The 12,997-nt window shown below is 41.5% G+C and overlaps 1 protein-coding gene across 1 annotated transcript in view; it reads right to left on the reverse strand.

The window, feature by feature from the left end:
- The window catches only part of Tgfbr2 (transforming growth factor beta receptor 2), an 85,925-nt gene that overhangs the window by 43,514 nt on the left and 29,414 nt on the right, over positions 1 to 12,997 (reverse strand). The window contains exon 2 of the mRNA XM_047530873.1: positions 3,648 to 3,816. Coding sequence (XP_047386829.1) covers positions 3,648 to 3,816 — 169 coding nt within the window. The remainder of the gene's footprint in view (positions 1 to 3,647; positions 3,817 to 12,997) is intronic.

Consider the following 12,997-nt stretch of genomic DNA (forward strand, 5'->3'; position numbering starts at 1 on the left):
GCACTCTGTGTGAGAGGCATAGTCCATGTCAGCAGCTGGTTCTGTCAACAGAATGGAAAGAAACAATGCAGATGAAGAATTGTAGTTTCCAGAAATACAGAGAGGAGTAGGAGAGGAAAAATTAATTAAAACACATGGGAAAGACTCGCAGGTTGTTCTTCATCTACAGTGCAATGCAATATTTTATGCTGTCATAAATGAATTATTTCTATGTTTAGAATCCCTTTGAATCACATATTTGCAGACTAATTCAGCTCAGGGCTCAGAGAATCTCTTATTTTGCAATTTTCTTGGGCTCTTGGAAATGCTCAGTTGGCTCTGCATGTACATGTTCATAACATTTAAAAATGACACAATTAATGATAATTGCAAACCTCAAAATAAAATTTCAGCATCCCTGGAAAAGGGCATCCTGACCTCTCTAGCACTTTCTCTGCTTCCCTCAGGAATGCGCCATCTTGGAAGACCTCAGTCCAACAGAAAAGATGTCTCAGCCCTTTTCAGATACAAAATAATGGTAGTCTATATGTATAAAAGAACCCTGAGGAAGAGCCAATTAGCCTTAAATGACCACATAGGTCCAGTCAGTTTGCCAGTGTAGCCTTCCATGAGAAGGCTTCAGAATGAATGTGTGAGTTGACACATGGGTGACACATGGGTGTGCATGCTAACACCTACACCCACATACACACACACTCACTACTCTCAGTAAGGAAAATGTAAGGCAGACAAGAAGCAACAGGCAGCTAAGTTACAGTTTTCAACTAGAAAAGGGGTGGAGCCTTTCCCCTGAGGGAAATAGCACTTTGACTAGTGCCACTTTCTTGGTTCTCACTTCAAGGACATAAAAGGTCAGTAAGTCAACAGAGAGATCAGAAGAGTGGGAGTGTGGTGAGGCTGGAGTAGCTCAACCAGGAACAGAAGTGGCATTGATGACATCCATGCAGCCCAGAGCTGACTCCAGTCAAGGCACGTGTACCCTTGGCTAAAGAGCTCAAGGATCCTGGAACTAAATCTCCAGTGGAACAGCAGTGAGCAACCCCTTGCTAGGTAGGCCCCTATTATTACAAGAAGAGTGACAAATCGGAATCCTTACTCAAGGGTGGCTATCAGGGAACTAAAAGAAACTACATAAGAGTTGGCAGGATCACACAACAAATAATGCACACTAAAGAAACCTCCCAATCCTGAATCTCAAAGTTACTGGGAAGTCTTTGCAAAAGTTGTGGTCATGGAACAAGAGTTCCTGCTCTAACCCCACTGTTCTATGTATATATGTGTGCAGGTTATTTTGGGGTTATTTTGGTAATAAAATGAAAGCATGCTGAATCGTCTAAACTTCTAGAGAAAAGCCAGGGGACTCCTCTTTGTGAAGTTTCTAGAGGTGGAGGAAGAGATCGTGAGTCAAGAAATAAAGCTGCTCTATAATCACCATGCAGGATTGTAGAGAGAAAACAATTATGGTGCTTGGGTCGGAGTTAAGTCCTTAAGTGATATCTCCACCTACCCTATGTAACAGTGCTTTCTGCCAGCAGAACTAAGTTTGCAAAACATCTTTGGAGAGAACTCAACACAGAAAGGGAAAATTCAATGAAACCCTATGTATAGATTTCTTTTTTGTCTTGCAATATTTGCTCTGAGTTACTGAATAGGTTGCCAATATTTACTAAAAGAAGAATCACTATAATGAAATTTTGGTTCCAGAATATTTCTATATTTGGGAAAAGCTTAAGCATTTTACATGGAATAGATATACAACTGATATTTGTTAAATGAATGAATCAAAGAATGAATGAAAACCAGCACTAAAACCTATGAAAGCACTTGAAACTTCTCCAGGGTAAAGTCTTTCAGTTTCCACACTTGGCTATTTTTAAAATTGCCTTCTGTCTAGTTTGAGTTTCCTGGAAACCAACATTGAAGCTATGAGATTTCTATGTAGGAGGTTTTTGGAGATGCACTGGGTAAGGCACTGAAGGAAGCAGTAATCACAGAGAAGTTCAACTGCAATTCAGGTTGCAACAGAGGTCTCAGCTGATCCCCCAGAAGTTCTGAAGCTGGAACAACTCTTCAAGTTGTCCCAAATTGAGGCAAAGTGGCCAGAAATTTGTACCTCTACATCGCCAGCCCATAAGCTGGCTGTCCATGAGTGGGGTCCCACATGAACCAAGCAGCTCCTGTCATTTGAGAAGTCCCTGGAGGGACTCTGGGTTCCTCCCAGAGAGGGAGGTGCCCCACAGTCCCCACTGTATCTCCCTTTCTCATTATCAACACACTAACTCCATCAGAGTAATCTCCTTTGTCAAGACACGTAAAAATAATGTTCACTCTATTACTCTTCATAGCTAGGAGACCAAAGAGAGGGAGGTTTCCTCTCTCCTACAGACAATTTTTGAGACAAGCAAAAGCCTCTCTTCCAAAGGGACATGATTTTAATTCAATCATCTTGTATTATGGGTTGGGGAAAACATCTCGATTGAAAGAGCCTGTTCTGAGCAGCAGAAGCAAGTTCTCACAAGCACAGCAGATCCCCATGTAAAGAGGAACAGTGGAAAACAGAACCCCAGAAGGAAGCAGGGAGGCCCTCCAGTTTGGGTGTCAATCTTTCCTCTTTAGGTCATCCAGCCTCTCTGGAGTTCCACTTGACTTCCAGAGAAGGAAGCCTGTTCTGATGTTGGGAAACTCTGATTATGAAAACACTTAAACTCATACTGAGAACAAGTCAGTCCCCTCATCAGTGTGGTGGATCCTCCTCCACCCTCCACAGTTATACAGAATGAGTTCATTTTCCACTGAAAGCTTTTCAGTTGCTCTCAACAGAAGCCAAGTTGTCTTTCTACTGTACCAGCCATGTCTAACTGCGTGGGCCAAACTCACATAGCATGCTTTCTAAACCTCAAATCATACTGGGCACTTTCCTCAAAACATGGTCTTTGTCAAAATCCCTTCTTCAAATGCATGGCCCAAGCTGGACATGGGCGAGGCTGGCAGGTACAGCGAACTGTCATGACGGGCCTTGCTGTTAACATTCCTTTAGTTCTTAAGAAATCAGTTCATCCCCTGGTATGTATGGAAATTTGAAAGGTTTCCAGATCTATCCTCAAAAATCTGTGACTGGAGAAAGTCTCCAAAGACTCATTCCATAAAAGGGGAGAGATATTTGGGTTTATGTTTTTGGCCAACCAGCCAGGAGACACCTAAACTACTTTAAGAAAATAACCAAGAAATTCACAACATCAGAACAAGTCTGCAAAATGGACTAGAAATGACTTTACACATTTTTATAAAATTAGGACTCTTTGAATGATCAAGGGTGTTTATGGCTTGCTCATGTTCTTGATCTATAAGCACAAATTAATAAATCGATTCATGGGTACTCCCTGCATAGGTTTGAAGAAATATTTGAGATGTTTGTTATGGGAAGGAGGGGAGGAAGAGGAAATGAGAATGAGAGAGAAAGTAAAGAATCTCATTCAAGAGAAGATGTCCTGTCCAGTGATTGGTATTACTGGAGCTCCAGACTGAGCATAGGTTGTTTTTCTGGCTTCCTGTTGGTGGGCTGGGGACATACCAAATCTATGGACCACAAGCACATGTGACTGGTAAAGAGGGGAAAGAAAGAAGAGTTTCTTAAAAAGCTCCCTTACCACACGGCCACGCAGACTTCATGTGGCTTCTCACAGATGGATGTGATGCTGCAGTTGCTCATGCAGGATTTCTGGTTGTCACAGGTGGAAGATCTCACATCACAAAATTTGCACAGCTGTGGAAGCTTGACTGCACCGTTGTTTTCAGTGACCATCATGTCATTATTAACTAAAGGGAGAGGAAGATACAGTAAATAATTATCCAACTGTAGGCAGCTTGCCAATGGGTTCCTGAAGATGTTATGCAATTTCAAATCAACTTGATGTCATGAGAATGAATAAGAAGAAGGACAAAATAATTCCTTTACATCAGATAAGAATTCCCTCCCTCATGAATGCAATTTGTAACGGAAGCCATTGCATGGTGGTGGTGGTGGTGGAAGGGCAGTAGATTCTTGCTTTTTGCAGTGATTATCATAGGGCATTCTTTATACAAAAAACTTATCATTCAATAAAGAAACAGACCAGCCCTCTCCATACCACAGGATGCTGGGAGAACACACACACACACACACACACACACACACACAAAGAATGTACCCTTAAGAAAATTATAGTTCAGTTGGGTGAATAGATAAGCAAACAGTTCAGGGCAAGACAACCCGAAATAGAAGGAGACACTAAGAATGTGGGAACCAGAGAAAAGTGATTCAGAGAAAGGTCGTAACCAAGCAGTGTCATGAAGTACGGAAGGGAGAGGGTCAAGTGGAAGGGCAGACTCTCCATGGGGGCACAAGACTTGGCTGCCATTTTCCTGGTTTGCACCTGAAAGAGCTAGAAGGGCCTGCTGTGCAGAAGATGGGCTCTCTTGAGCTCTGACTTCTGTCCATTGCCTTGAGGTGACTCATCAGCACTTATTGAGTGCCTCCCAGACACAGCCCCCAGCAGTCCTGAAGGCAAATGAGAGTTTATTTCACCTCAAAGACCAGCTGCTCTACATCAAGTCCCTGTTCCTCATGAGTCACCTTTAAGGTCATTTAGGCTCCTTTGGGGCAGAAGCCAAGTTTACTCTTCCTCAGGCATTTCATTTTCTATTCCCTTTGTCTGACTTCTTGTCACCTTTCTGGTCTCTGATTGAATGTCCCTCTTCATCCTAAAACTACCTGAGAGTAACTACAACAGGATTCTGTTTTTATCACCTACACAAACAATTTGGGTCAATACTTGTTTATAATCCATCCACCAAAATGTCAGCTCCAAGAGGCTTGATCTACCATGTTTATTACTAAATCTCCATTGCCTTGAAGAGCACCTGTCACACAGAAGGAACCCCAAAATATTTGTCAAATAAATGCATGAACACATGAATCACAAGGAGTTCCCATTTGGTCCTCTGTATGAAGTGGGACAAGATGTAGAAGTTCTTTACTCAGATTGGGGAGGAGTGATTATAAATGTAATATTTATTCACATTCCCTCAATAAAATATTGAAGACAGGCTATTTTTTGCAATGTACATGCATGCCAAGAGGCAATAAGAAAGGTACAACACCCCATTCCTCATCTGTTTTCTTCTATAAGATCCATTTCCATTGGTGATGGTAGTTAAAAAGACATAGTTTGAAGAGCCAACTGAAGTAACTCAAGGCTGCTAGGCATTGAACCAACAAACAGGAATTGGCACACACTCTGCTAGACCAAGAAAGATTAGGCATCTAGGTTATACCTTGAGCTAGGAGTTCTTGCCCTTAGGAATCTGGGAGGCATTGCTTCAAAGCATCCCCCTTGGAAGTTCCTGAGAAGAACCTGGTGTGTCATCCTTGTGTTAAGTACACTCCTGACTAGAGAGGAATAGCTTTCATGCCCTCCCACAGTCACCTTCTGTCCTGTGACATTTAGATTTCTGTCAATACCTCGCCCTGTGACCTTCTTTGTTGCTTGGCACAGCACCTGTTTCCTGGGTCTCTAAAAATATAGACATATATGTATTTAAGATTTGCTTTCTTGTGGTAGCAGTAAATATAGAAGAAAAAAACAAACCCGTTCATCCCTTTCAGGCCTCAAGTTCATTTCAGGAAGTATATTTTTAGGTAACAAACTATTTTGAAATTCTTGATGTCTCCCAGACCAGGAGTTCTATGCTTAGCTAAAAATACAGGCAGAAATGCTCTCTGAACCTTGTGTTAAATTTGGGACTAACACAACAATGAATATATATTTTTTTCTATGATGGTTATATTTGGATTCATTTGTGAGATAACTTATTTAACCCTTTACGTTTTCCTATAAGATGCTGCCAAAACAAAATAAGAAAAGTGAGACCATGCTTTCTATAGTTGACTTGTATGTGTGTAGCGTATATTTCACACAAATATCTATTTGTTCATTAGGAAACTTTGATGTTCTTTAAATATAAATCAAATCTCTTTGACATGGAGTTCAGTCTTTTAGTGCTGTAGGATTTTAGCCTAGGTTAGTGGTTAGCCGAGTTGAGTGGTTTTCAACTCTGGGGTTGGGTTGGAATCAGTCAGCTGGGGAGTTTGATGAGTTGTGAAACCTGTGTCCACTTTCAGGTATGCTGATTTGATTATTCAGGAGGGTGATCTGGGCATAAGGAGTTTTAGAAGCTGTCTAGGTGATTCTAATGTGCACCTAAGGTTGAGAACTGTGACCAAGAATTAGTTGCGGGGAGGGACACCAAGCACAAAACATGTCCCCTGCAAAAACTCATAAACAACTTGTTTGACAGTGAAGAAATAGCTTCTCAAAGAAGTTGAAGGAAGTTTCCTTGTGAGAAGCATGCATCTACAGAGATACGATTGGCTCATTTACACCCCTGATGGAAAGGAAACCTTTTCTGGGTTGACCAGTCCATGTAGAGCAAAGCCCAGAAGTGTGAGAGAAGTGACAGGAGTCAGGAGCGATAAGGTAGCAATAAAAACAGATGAGACTGGTGCTGGGAGCATCAGTGGTTGCCACACACGTGTTGACAAGCCTAAGTGGCTTAGGTCTGATGCCTGCAAAACACCATCAACAGGCAAGAGACAAAAAAGGACCTTCAAAAAAATAAATGAAGGAAGGAAGAGAAAGGAAGGACACAAATTTGCACGGCTATGGAGGCTCCACTTTGCAGAGCAGTCTCTGCAAATGGGGCTCTGGAGATGCACAGGTGCACACTGCCTTGTGAGGAGCCTGAAGGCAAAGCCTCTCTTTGGCATTATGGAGAAAGGCGAGCAGCCAACTGCACCCCATAGTCAGAGGCACTTGAGGAACATGGTCAGTGTACATTGGGAATTTACACCTACTGAATGTTTACCATGACTCAGGAGGCGTGCCTAGGTTAAAGCACGTTCCTTTGAGCATCTAACTCCCTAATTTTTCTCCTTGTTATAGAAAATGCTGCCATCATAGGGGGGTGACCAGTGTTTCAGTTAGCAATTTTGCCACTGTGACTAAACCCAACCAGAACAATTGTAGAAGAGGAAAAGTTTATTTGAGGGTTTAGGGTTTCACAAGTCTTCGTCCATAGAAGGCCGGCTCCATTCCTCAGGGCTCCAGGTGAGTCAAGACATCATGGCAGAAGAACGTGGCAGAGGGACAGCTCGTATCATTAGGAAGCAGAGAGAGACTCCACTCTCCACATACAAAATCTATACCCTGTAGCCACTCCCCAATTCCCACCTCCTCCGGTCACACCGACCATTTCAATTAATCCCATCAGGGAATAATTACTGATTGGGTTAAGACTCTTACAATCCAATTATTTCTCCTCTGAACCTTCCTGCACTGTCTCATATGTGAGCTTTGGGAGACACCTCACATCCAAACCATAACAGCCAGTATGTATGTATGTATTAAACCTTTATGCAGAGCATGCGCAGTACAATTCACCATCAACCAGCAACTCCCTATAAATTGGCTAGAGGATGCTCCCCACCTCAATAATTCCAGCCAGCCCTGGAAGGCATAGAGAGAAAAAAAAAAAAATGCTGGTTTTCCAACCTTTGCTTTAAACCAGCATTTTTTTTCTCTATGCATCAGAGGCCCGAGGCCCTTTGTGCATACATGCATGGTAGGTGGGGTACTTAAGTTCAGGGCCAGTTACTCACAAATGTTTTTGGTGTCACCTAATTTTGATAAAGATTTTATGAATTCATTCTTGGATAGGGAGGAGAAAAACAGATACGAACTTTTGCTTATAATTTCGGATGATTCACAGATTGCCTAAAGGCTCATAAGCCCCAACTGGAGAACCCTAGGCCTACCTCAGAGTCCTTGAGAGCCACTATGATCTACTAAGCAGTACCTTGCTCTGATGAGGGTGGGATGGGGGCTAGTGAGGGCGGAGGTGGGAGGGTGAGAGCCAATCCCTTTATGCAGTATTGCTTCTGTGCATTTCAATCCATAGGAGGAGCTGTACCAGTCATGACCTTAGGCATCAACAACATCTCCTTATGTTGAATACATAATGTTTAAGAAGCCAAAAGAATAGAAAGGCAAAGAAATGTACCTATGTGAATTGCTAGCAATAAAGATATTACCCTAAACTTGCACACAACAAAACCCACCTGATGTACTCTTTAGCAAACCCTAACTCCAATTCAGAATCACTTCCAATCTAGATTGTCAGATTACTGCACATCTCTTTAGTTAAGATGTTCTAGTGTTAAGGCATTATAATGACTACAGATCCTCTGTGAGCAGCTAACCATCCTTAGAGAATTTTCTACTGATAACAAGCAAATTAATTATTCATAAAGTTCTTCAAAAAGAGTTTCTAGTATGAACCTCTCTCACCTAGAAAGTCTCTACTGAAGGAAGTGAACATGGTCAGCTTCCTCAGCATATGAGTGTCACATGGCCCATTGCATTTCACTTCTCTTCAAACAAGTCAGTGAGTAATATCCAGACCTTCACCCTAGGTCACACCACCTTCCTCATTGTGTCTCACATTTTCCCCAAACTCACTGCCTGGAGCAAGAGGTTCCAGGACTTGAGAATATGAATTAGGTGCTTAACTCATTATGGGATAGTACTGTTGTCCTTGGGGGTCAGAGATGTGCAGCTGAATAAAGTTTAGATTTATTCCATACATGTATTAGGAATTTTGAACATGACTGCTTAGTCCATATCTCCAAAATGGTATTTAGTATTAATTAACTGAACCATTAGGTAAAGCATCAAGATTTCACAAATCATCCTAAATGCTTTGCCAGAAACATATTTGGGTAACATGGAATTCAAGCATCTATTGACTGTTGTTTTCTGGGATGTTCTGGGGGAACTTAAACTTTGTTTACTCCACAATCACCTGTGGATGTCTGACTTGGGACTACGTATTTCATAGCAGGGCCACTGATATTGACACAGTGAAATGCAGTTTCTCAAAGAATAATCCATGGCAACTGGAGAATGAAGCTCGCCAGGGCTTGCAGCTTTGCTTCTCAAATATTAATGTGCACACAAATCCCTTGGGAGTATTTTTAACTTGCAGGTGTGGGGTAGTGTATTGGCTCACATAATTGTGCAGGCTGGCAAGTCTGAAATTTATAGGGCAGACAGGAAGGCCAGAAACTCAGGCAGGAATCGATGCTGTGGTTTTGAGGCAGAATTCTTCCCCGCAGGAAACCTCAGCTTTTGCTCTTAACAGCATCCAACTGACTGGATGAGGGTTGATTATATTATTGAGGGTACCTCCTTTACTTGAAGGCAACTGATGGTAGGTATTAGATACTTCTACAAATTCCTTCATAGAAACATCTAGATCAGTGTCTGATTAAAAAGAGTTAGATAGCAGAGCCTGGTCAAGTATACCTGGCAGTGCCTGTCCCAGGTAGGAAATGAAATGAGGTACTGCTCTCAGGGCACACTGCTGGTCCACTGACCACATGCTCAGCAGGAGACCTGTGGAGAACCCACTTTTTGACTGGCCATTGTTTCCCTCTCTCTACTGATTTTGGAATTAGTAAAATTCAAAACCTATTCTGCACCATTTTACAGGCATTTCTCATCTTACAGTTCTTTCCACCTGCTTTTCTCTTGAGCCTGGCCCCTTAAATGATCATAGGCCCAGAGGTGCTGATCACCATATGGGCCCGAAACCGAAAGACTTGTTCTCTGAAAGAAGGTTTTTAATTGCAGTTGGCATTTCAGAGCCAGACACAGAGGCAACCATCTGGCAGACAGCCGCCGTGGTCTGTGATGCTGGCAACAAACACCCATGCCCTTGAGACCACATGGGACAAGTCCGTTGGCCTGTCACACACATCCTCCCACCCAGAACAAAGCAGCAAGCCCAGGAGTCCTGAAGGACTTCATGAAAGAAAGGCATCTCCAAGACAATCAAATACTTTGACCAATTACTATAACCAAATAAAGAACACCCCTGATTTAGTCAAAGATAGAAAGATTTTAGGAGCATTTCCCTTCTCGGAACATCTACTGCATAATCAGAACTTTTAATATAATACAATACTTTATTTTTAGTTTCAAAATGTGTTTGAGTGCTAATTCCCTGCGTAATTGTAAGTATTTTGACACAGAAGAGGTGAGCTCGCTCTTCCTGTGACAGTCTCTGGGGCACCAGAATTAGTACTGGAGAAGCATCACTTAGCTCACAGGGAGATCACGGAGTGCACAGGAAGGAAACAGACGAGTGTCCTGAATGCTTCGATTTTCCTTCTCATGAAATTGTTTTTGTAGTACTAATACTTTGTTAAAATCTTCCATATATGTTTTTGATATTGATACTCTACCATCTCTTAGAATTCCTGCTTTATAAATAAGAAGTACTCCACAAATCTCAAAGGAATCTATGCTCTCTGGAAATGAATGGTGTATTCCACAATTGCTCTAAACTGTTGTAAAAGAAAAATGCTGCTTTAAACAGCAGATTCTATCCATGTCATCAGAGAAAAAGGACTTTAGAACCAAAGCCTTTTGACTGCATTACAAATGAGATATACAGGCTAAAAATGCAGATATCTCATATAAATCATATTGGAAGGATCAACACATCAGATCGCAGTGCGTTGTACATGGCATGGGGAATAGGCACTGTCAGACAGCTGGGGTGTAAAATAGTAACTTATCAGGAATATATGTCCATGATAATTATCAAAACTACAAATGTAAATAGTCTTTAACCTTATATACTCACTTATTCATTGATAAATTCATTGCAGTATAATTTATAAGGGCAGGTGACTTCCAAACAACCTGTTTATCGATAAAGGATTGGCAAAAAAAAATTAGGTGCATCCAAACAATGAATACAGTGCAAGGGTTAGAAACCAGGAAGTAGCCCCATTGCTGTAAGTGTTGGTGGCCAGGCTATAGCATTCAAGAAAATTAAAAAACAAGGTATGGGCCAGAGTGTAGAGCTGATATGTGGAATGGATGGCTTCTATTGCCCCTAGGAATCTGCTCTTCACTCTTCGTCAGCTGCTTCTCTGCTGCAGAAGCTGATCTTTATGGACTATATTAAACAGCTCCTTTGTCCTCAAGCTTCCGTTAAGTTTGGCGGATGGGGATATCCAGGAGGGTGCATTCACAGTATTTGTGTCCTAGATTCCTCACTCTTGGAAATTTCTCCAAATGGCTGAGTCCCTCACCTGGAGGTCACGGCTTCTCTTGAGGCATTCATTTCTAAAACTTACTTCTGCCTTCTCTTGTCCCTTTAGGCTTAGGGAGTCAAGACAGTCAACCACTATTCTCAGGTTTCTGCACTATGGTTTCTCTGCTATTTTGGTTTCTTTTGACCCTGACCAAACCTTTGCAAAGGATTCTACTATTAACCTCTCCACAAGTCTTCCTAATGCTAGGGTGCCATCTGTTTGTGCCAATTGGTGGAACCCTGAGATAAATAGGTGATATAGATAGGTAGGTAAAGATAGATAGATAGATAGAGAGATAGATAGATAGATATGAATAGGTAGGTATATACACACATATATATGTATGTTTTCTTTATACATAAATACACACATATTCTTTAATAAACAACAACAAAATCTATGCACACACATTCTTAAATTCATACATGTATCTATTCTTCTATGCATATACTGTCTATAGGAGAAGATGCAAAAATGTGGGAATCAGACATTTCTTTTTTGGCTCACAAAAAAGAATGGCCAGGAACCTGAGATGAAGAAGGAAGTTTATTTCATTCCCTTTTATCAATTTTGAATTTTTCATTTTTTATGTACTCAAAACACTTTTACTTTATAAGAAATCAATGCTAGGTAGATTGTGTCATGGTGGGTGTATGTGACCTTCAGTTAATTGACAGCCCCATATGACTTCTGGGGCAGCAGGATCAGCAGTGGAAACAACATCCCTTGGCTGACAGAGAGGCCATAATGTGGGCAGGACATAAACAGATCAGTGGCCGAAAAGCTGTAATAGTAATACTGTTCTTAAAACCTCCCAAGGATGACATAATCAATACTTTAAAATCTCTCGGAAAGAATACAGAAATCATTCTATTCAGAAACCTAGTAAGACAAGATACATGGCTTTCCCTTGAAGACAGGATCTATCACCTGGTCAATTATTAAGGAATCATCAAGTGGCTGATATTCAAAGCAAGTATCAGGACCTTCAAAATAAATATCAGGTTGATTTCTGCCCTAGCATAGCTCATATTCTAGATTGAGAGACCAAATTAACAAAGGCAACCTCATTAGAATCAGTTACTGTCCTCTAAATGCAGACATGAGCTCAGACATGGAGAGAGTATTGGTACAGCAAACTGCAGCTTGTTGGAGGAGTCAGGACTCAGAGGATGAGTGGTTCTGAGAACTGAGTAGGAAGAGGAGGCTGTCTAGGCTAAGAGCATGAACCAGGAGGACTGGGCAGAAGAGCACCCAGTAAGCAGGCATCCTGCTTTCACAGATGGAAGGGCTGAGACACAGGATGTCTTGTACACCTTTTATAGAATTGGCTTGCCAAAGTTAGGTTTACAAAAGGCAAGGAGAGTTGAGGAGACAAGGAAAAAATCCCAGCAGAAGTTTAAAGCTAAGAATAGAATCCCAGACTTTGTTCACCTAAACTCATGATATAAGTGTCTTGTAAAAATAATCTGTATAAACTGGATATCTGGTTTAAAAACTTGAAAGTCAAGACCTGGTAAGTAAACCACTGAATCTGAGTATATGTAGAACAGCTTAATACAACTCCAGCCTAGATTCACTATTGTGTAAGTAATTATGAACTAGCTAGAGGGCCTGTGTGTGTGTGTGTGTGTGTGTGTGTGTGTGTGATTTTCCCCATTGGAACTTGTTCAACTGAAGGAATTTAGTTTTGAGAGTTTCATCTTTTAGGGCTGGGGATATAGCTCAGTCAGTAGAGTGCTTGCCTTGCAAGCCCAAAGCCCTGGGTTCAAATCCCCAGCACTGTGAAAAAAA

This window comes from Sciurus carolinensis, chromosome 17, assembly GCF_902686445.1.
Source record: "Sciurus carolinensis chromosome 17, mSciCar1.2, whole genome shotgun sequence".
Taxonomy (NCBI): Eukaryota; Metazoa; Chordata; class Mammalia; order Rodentia; family Sciuridae; genus Sciurus; species Sciurus carolinensis.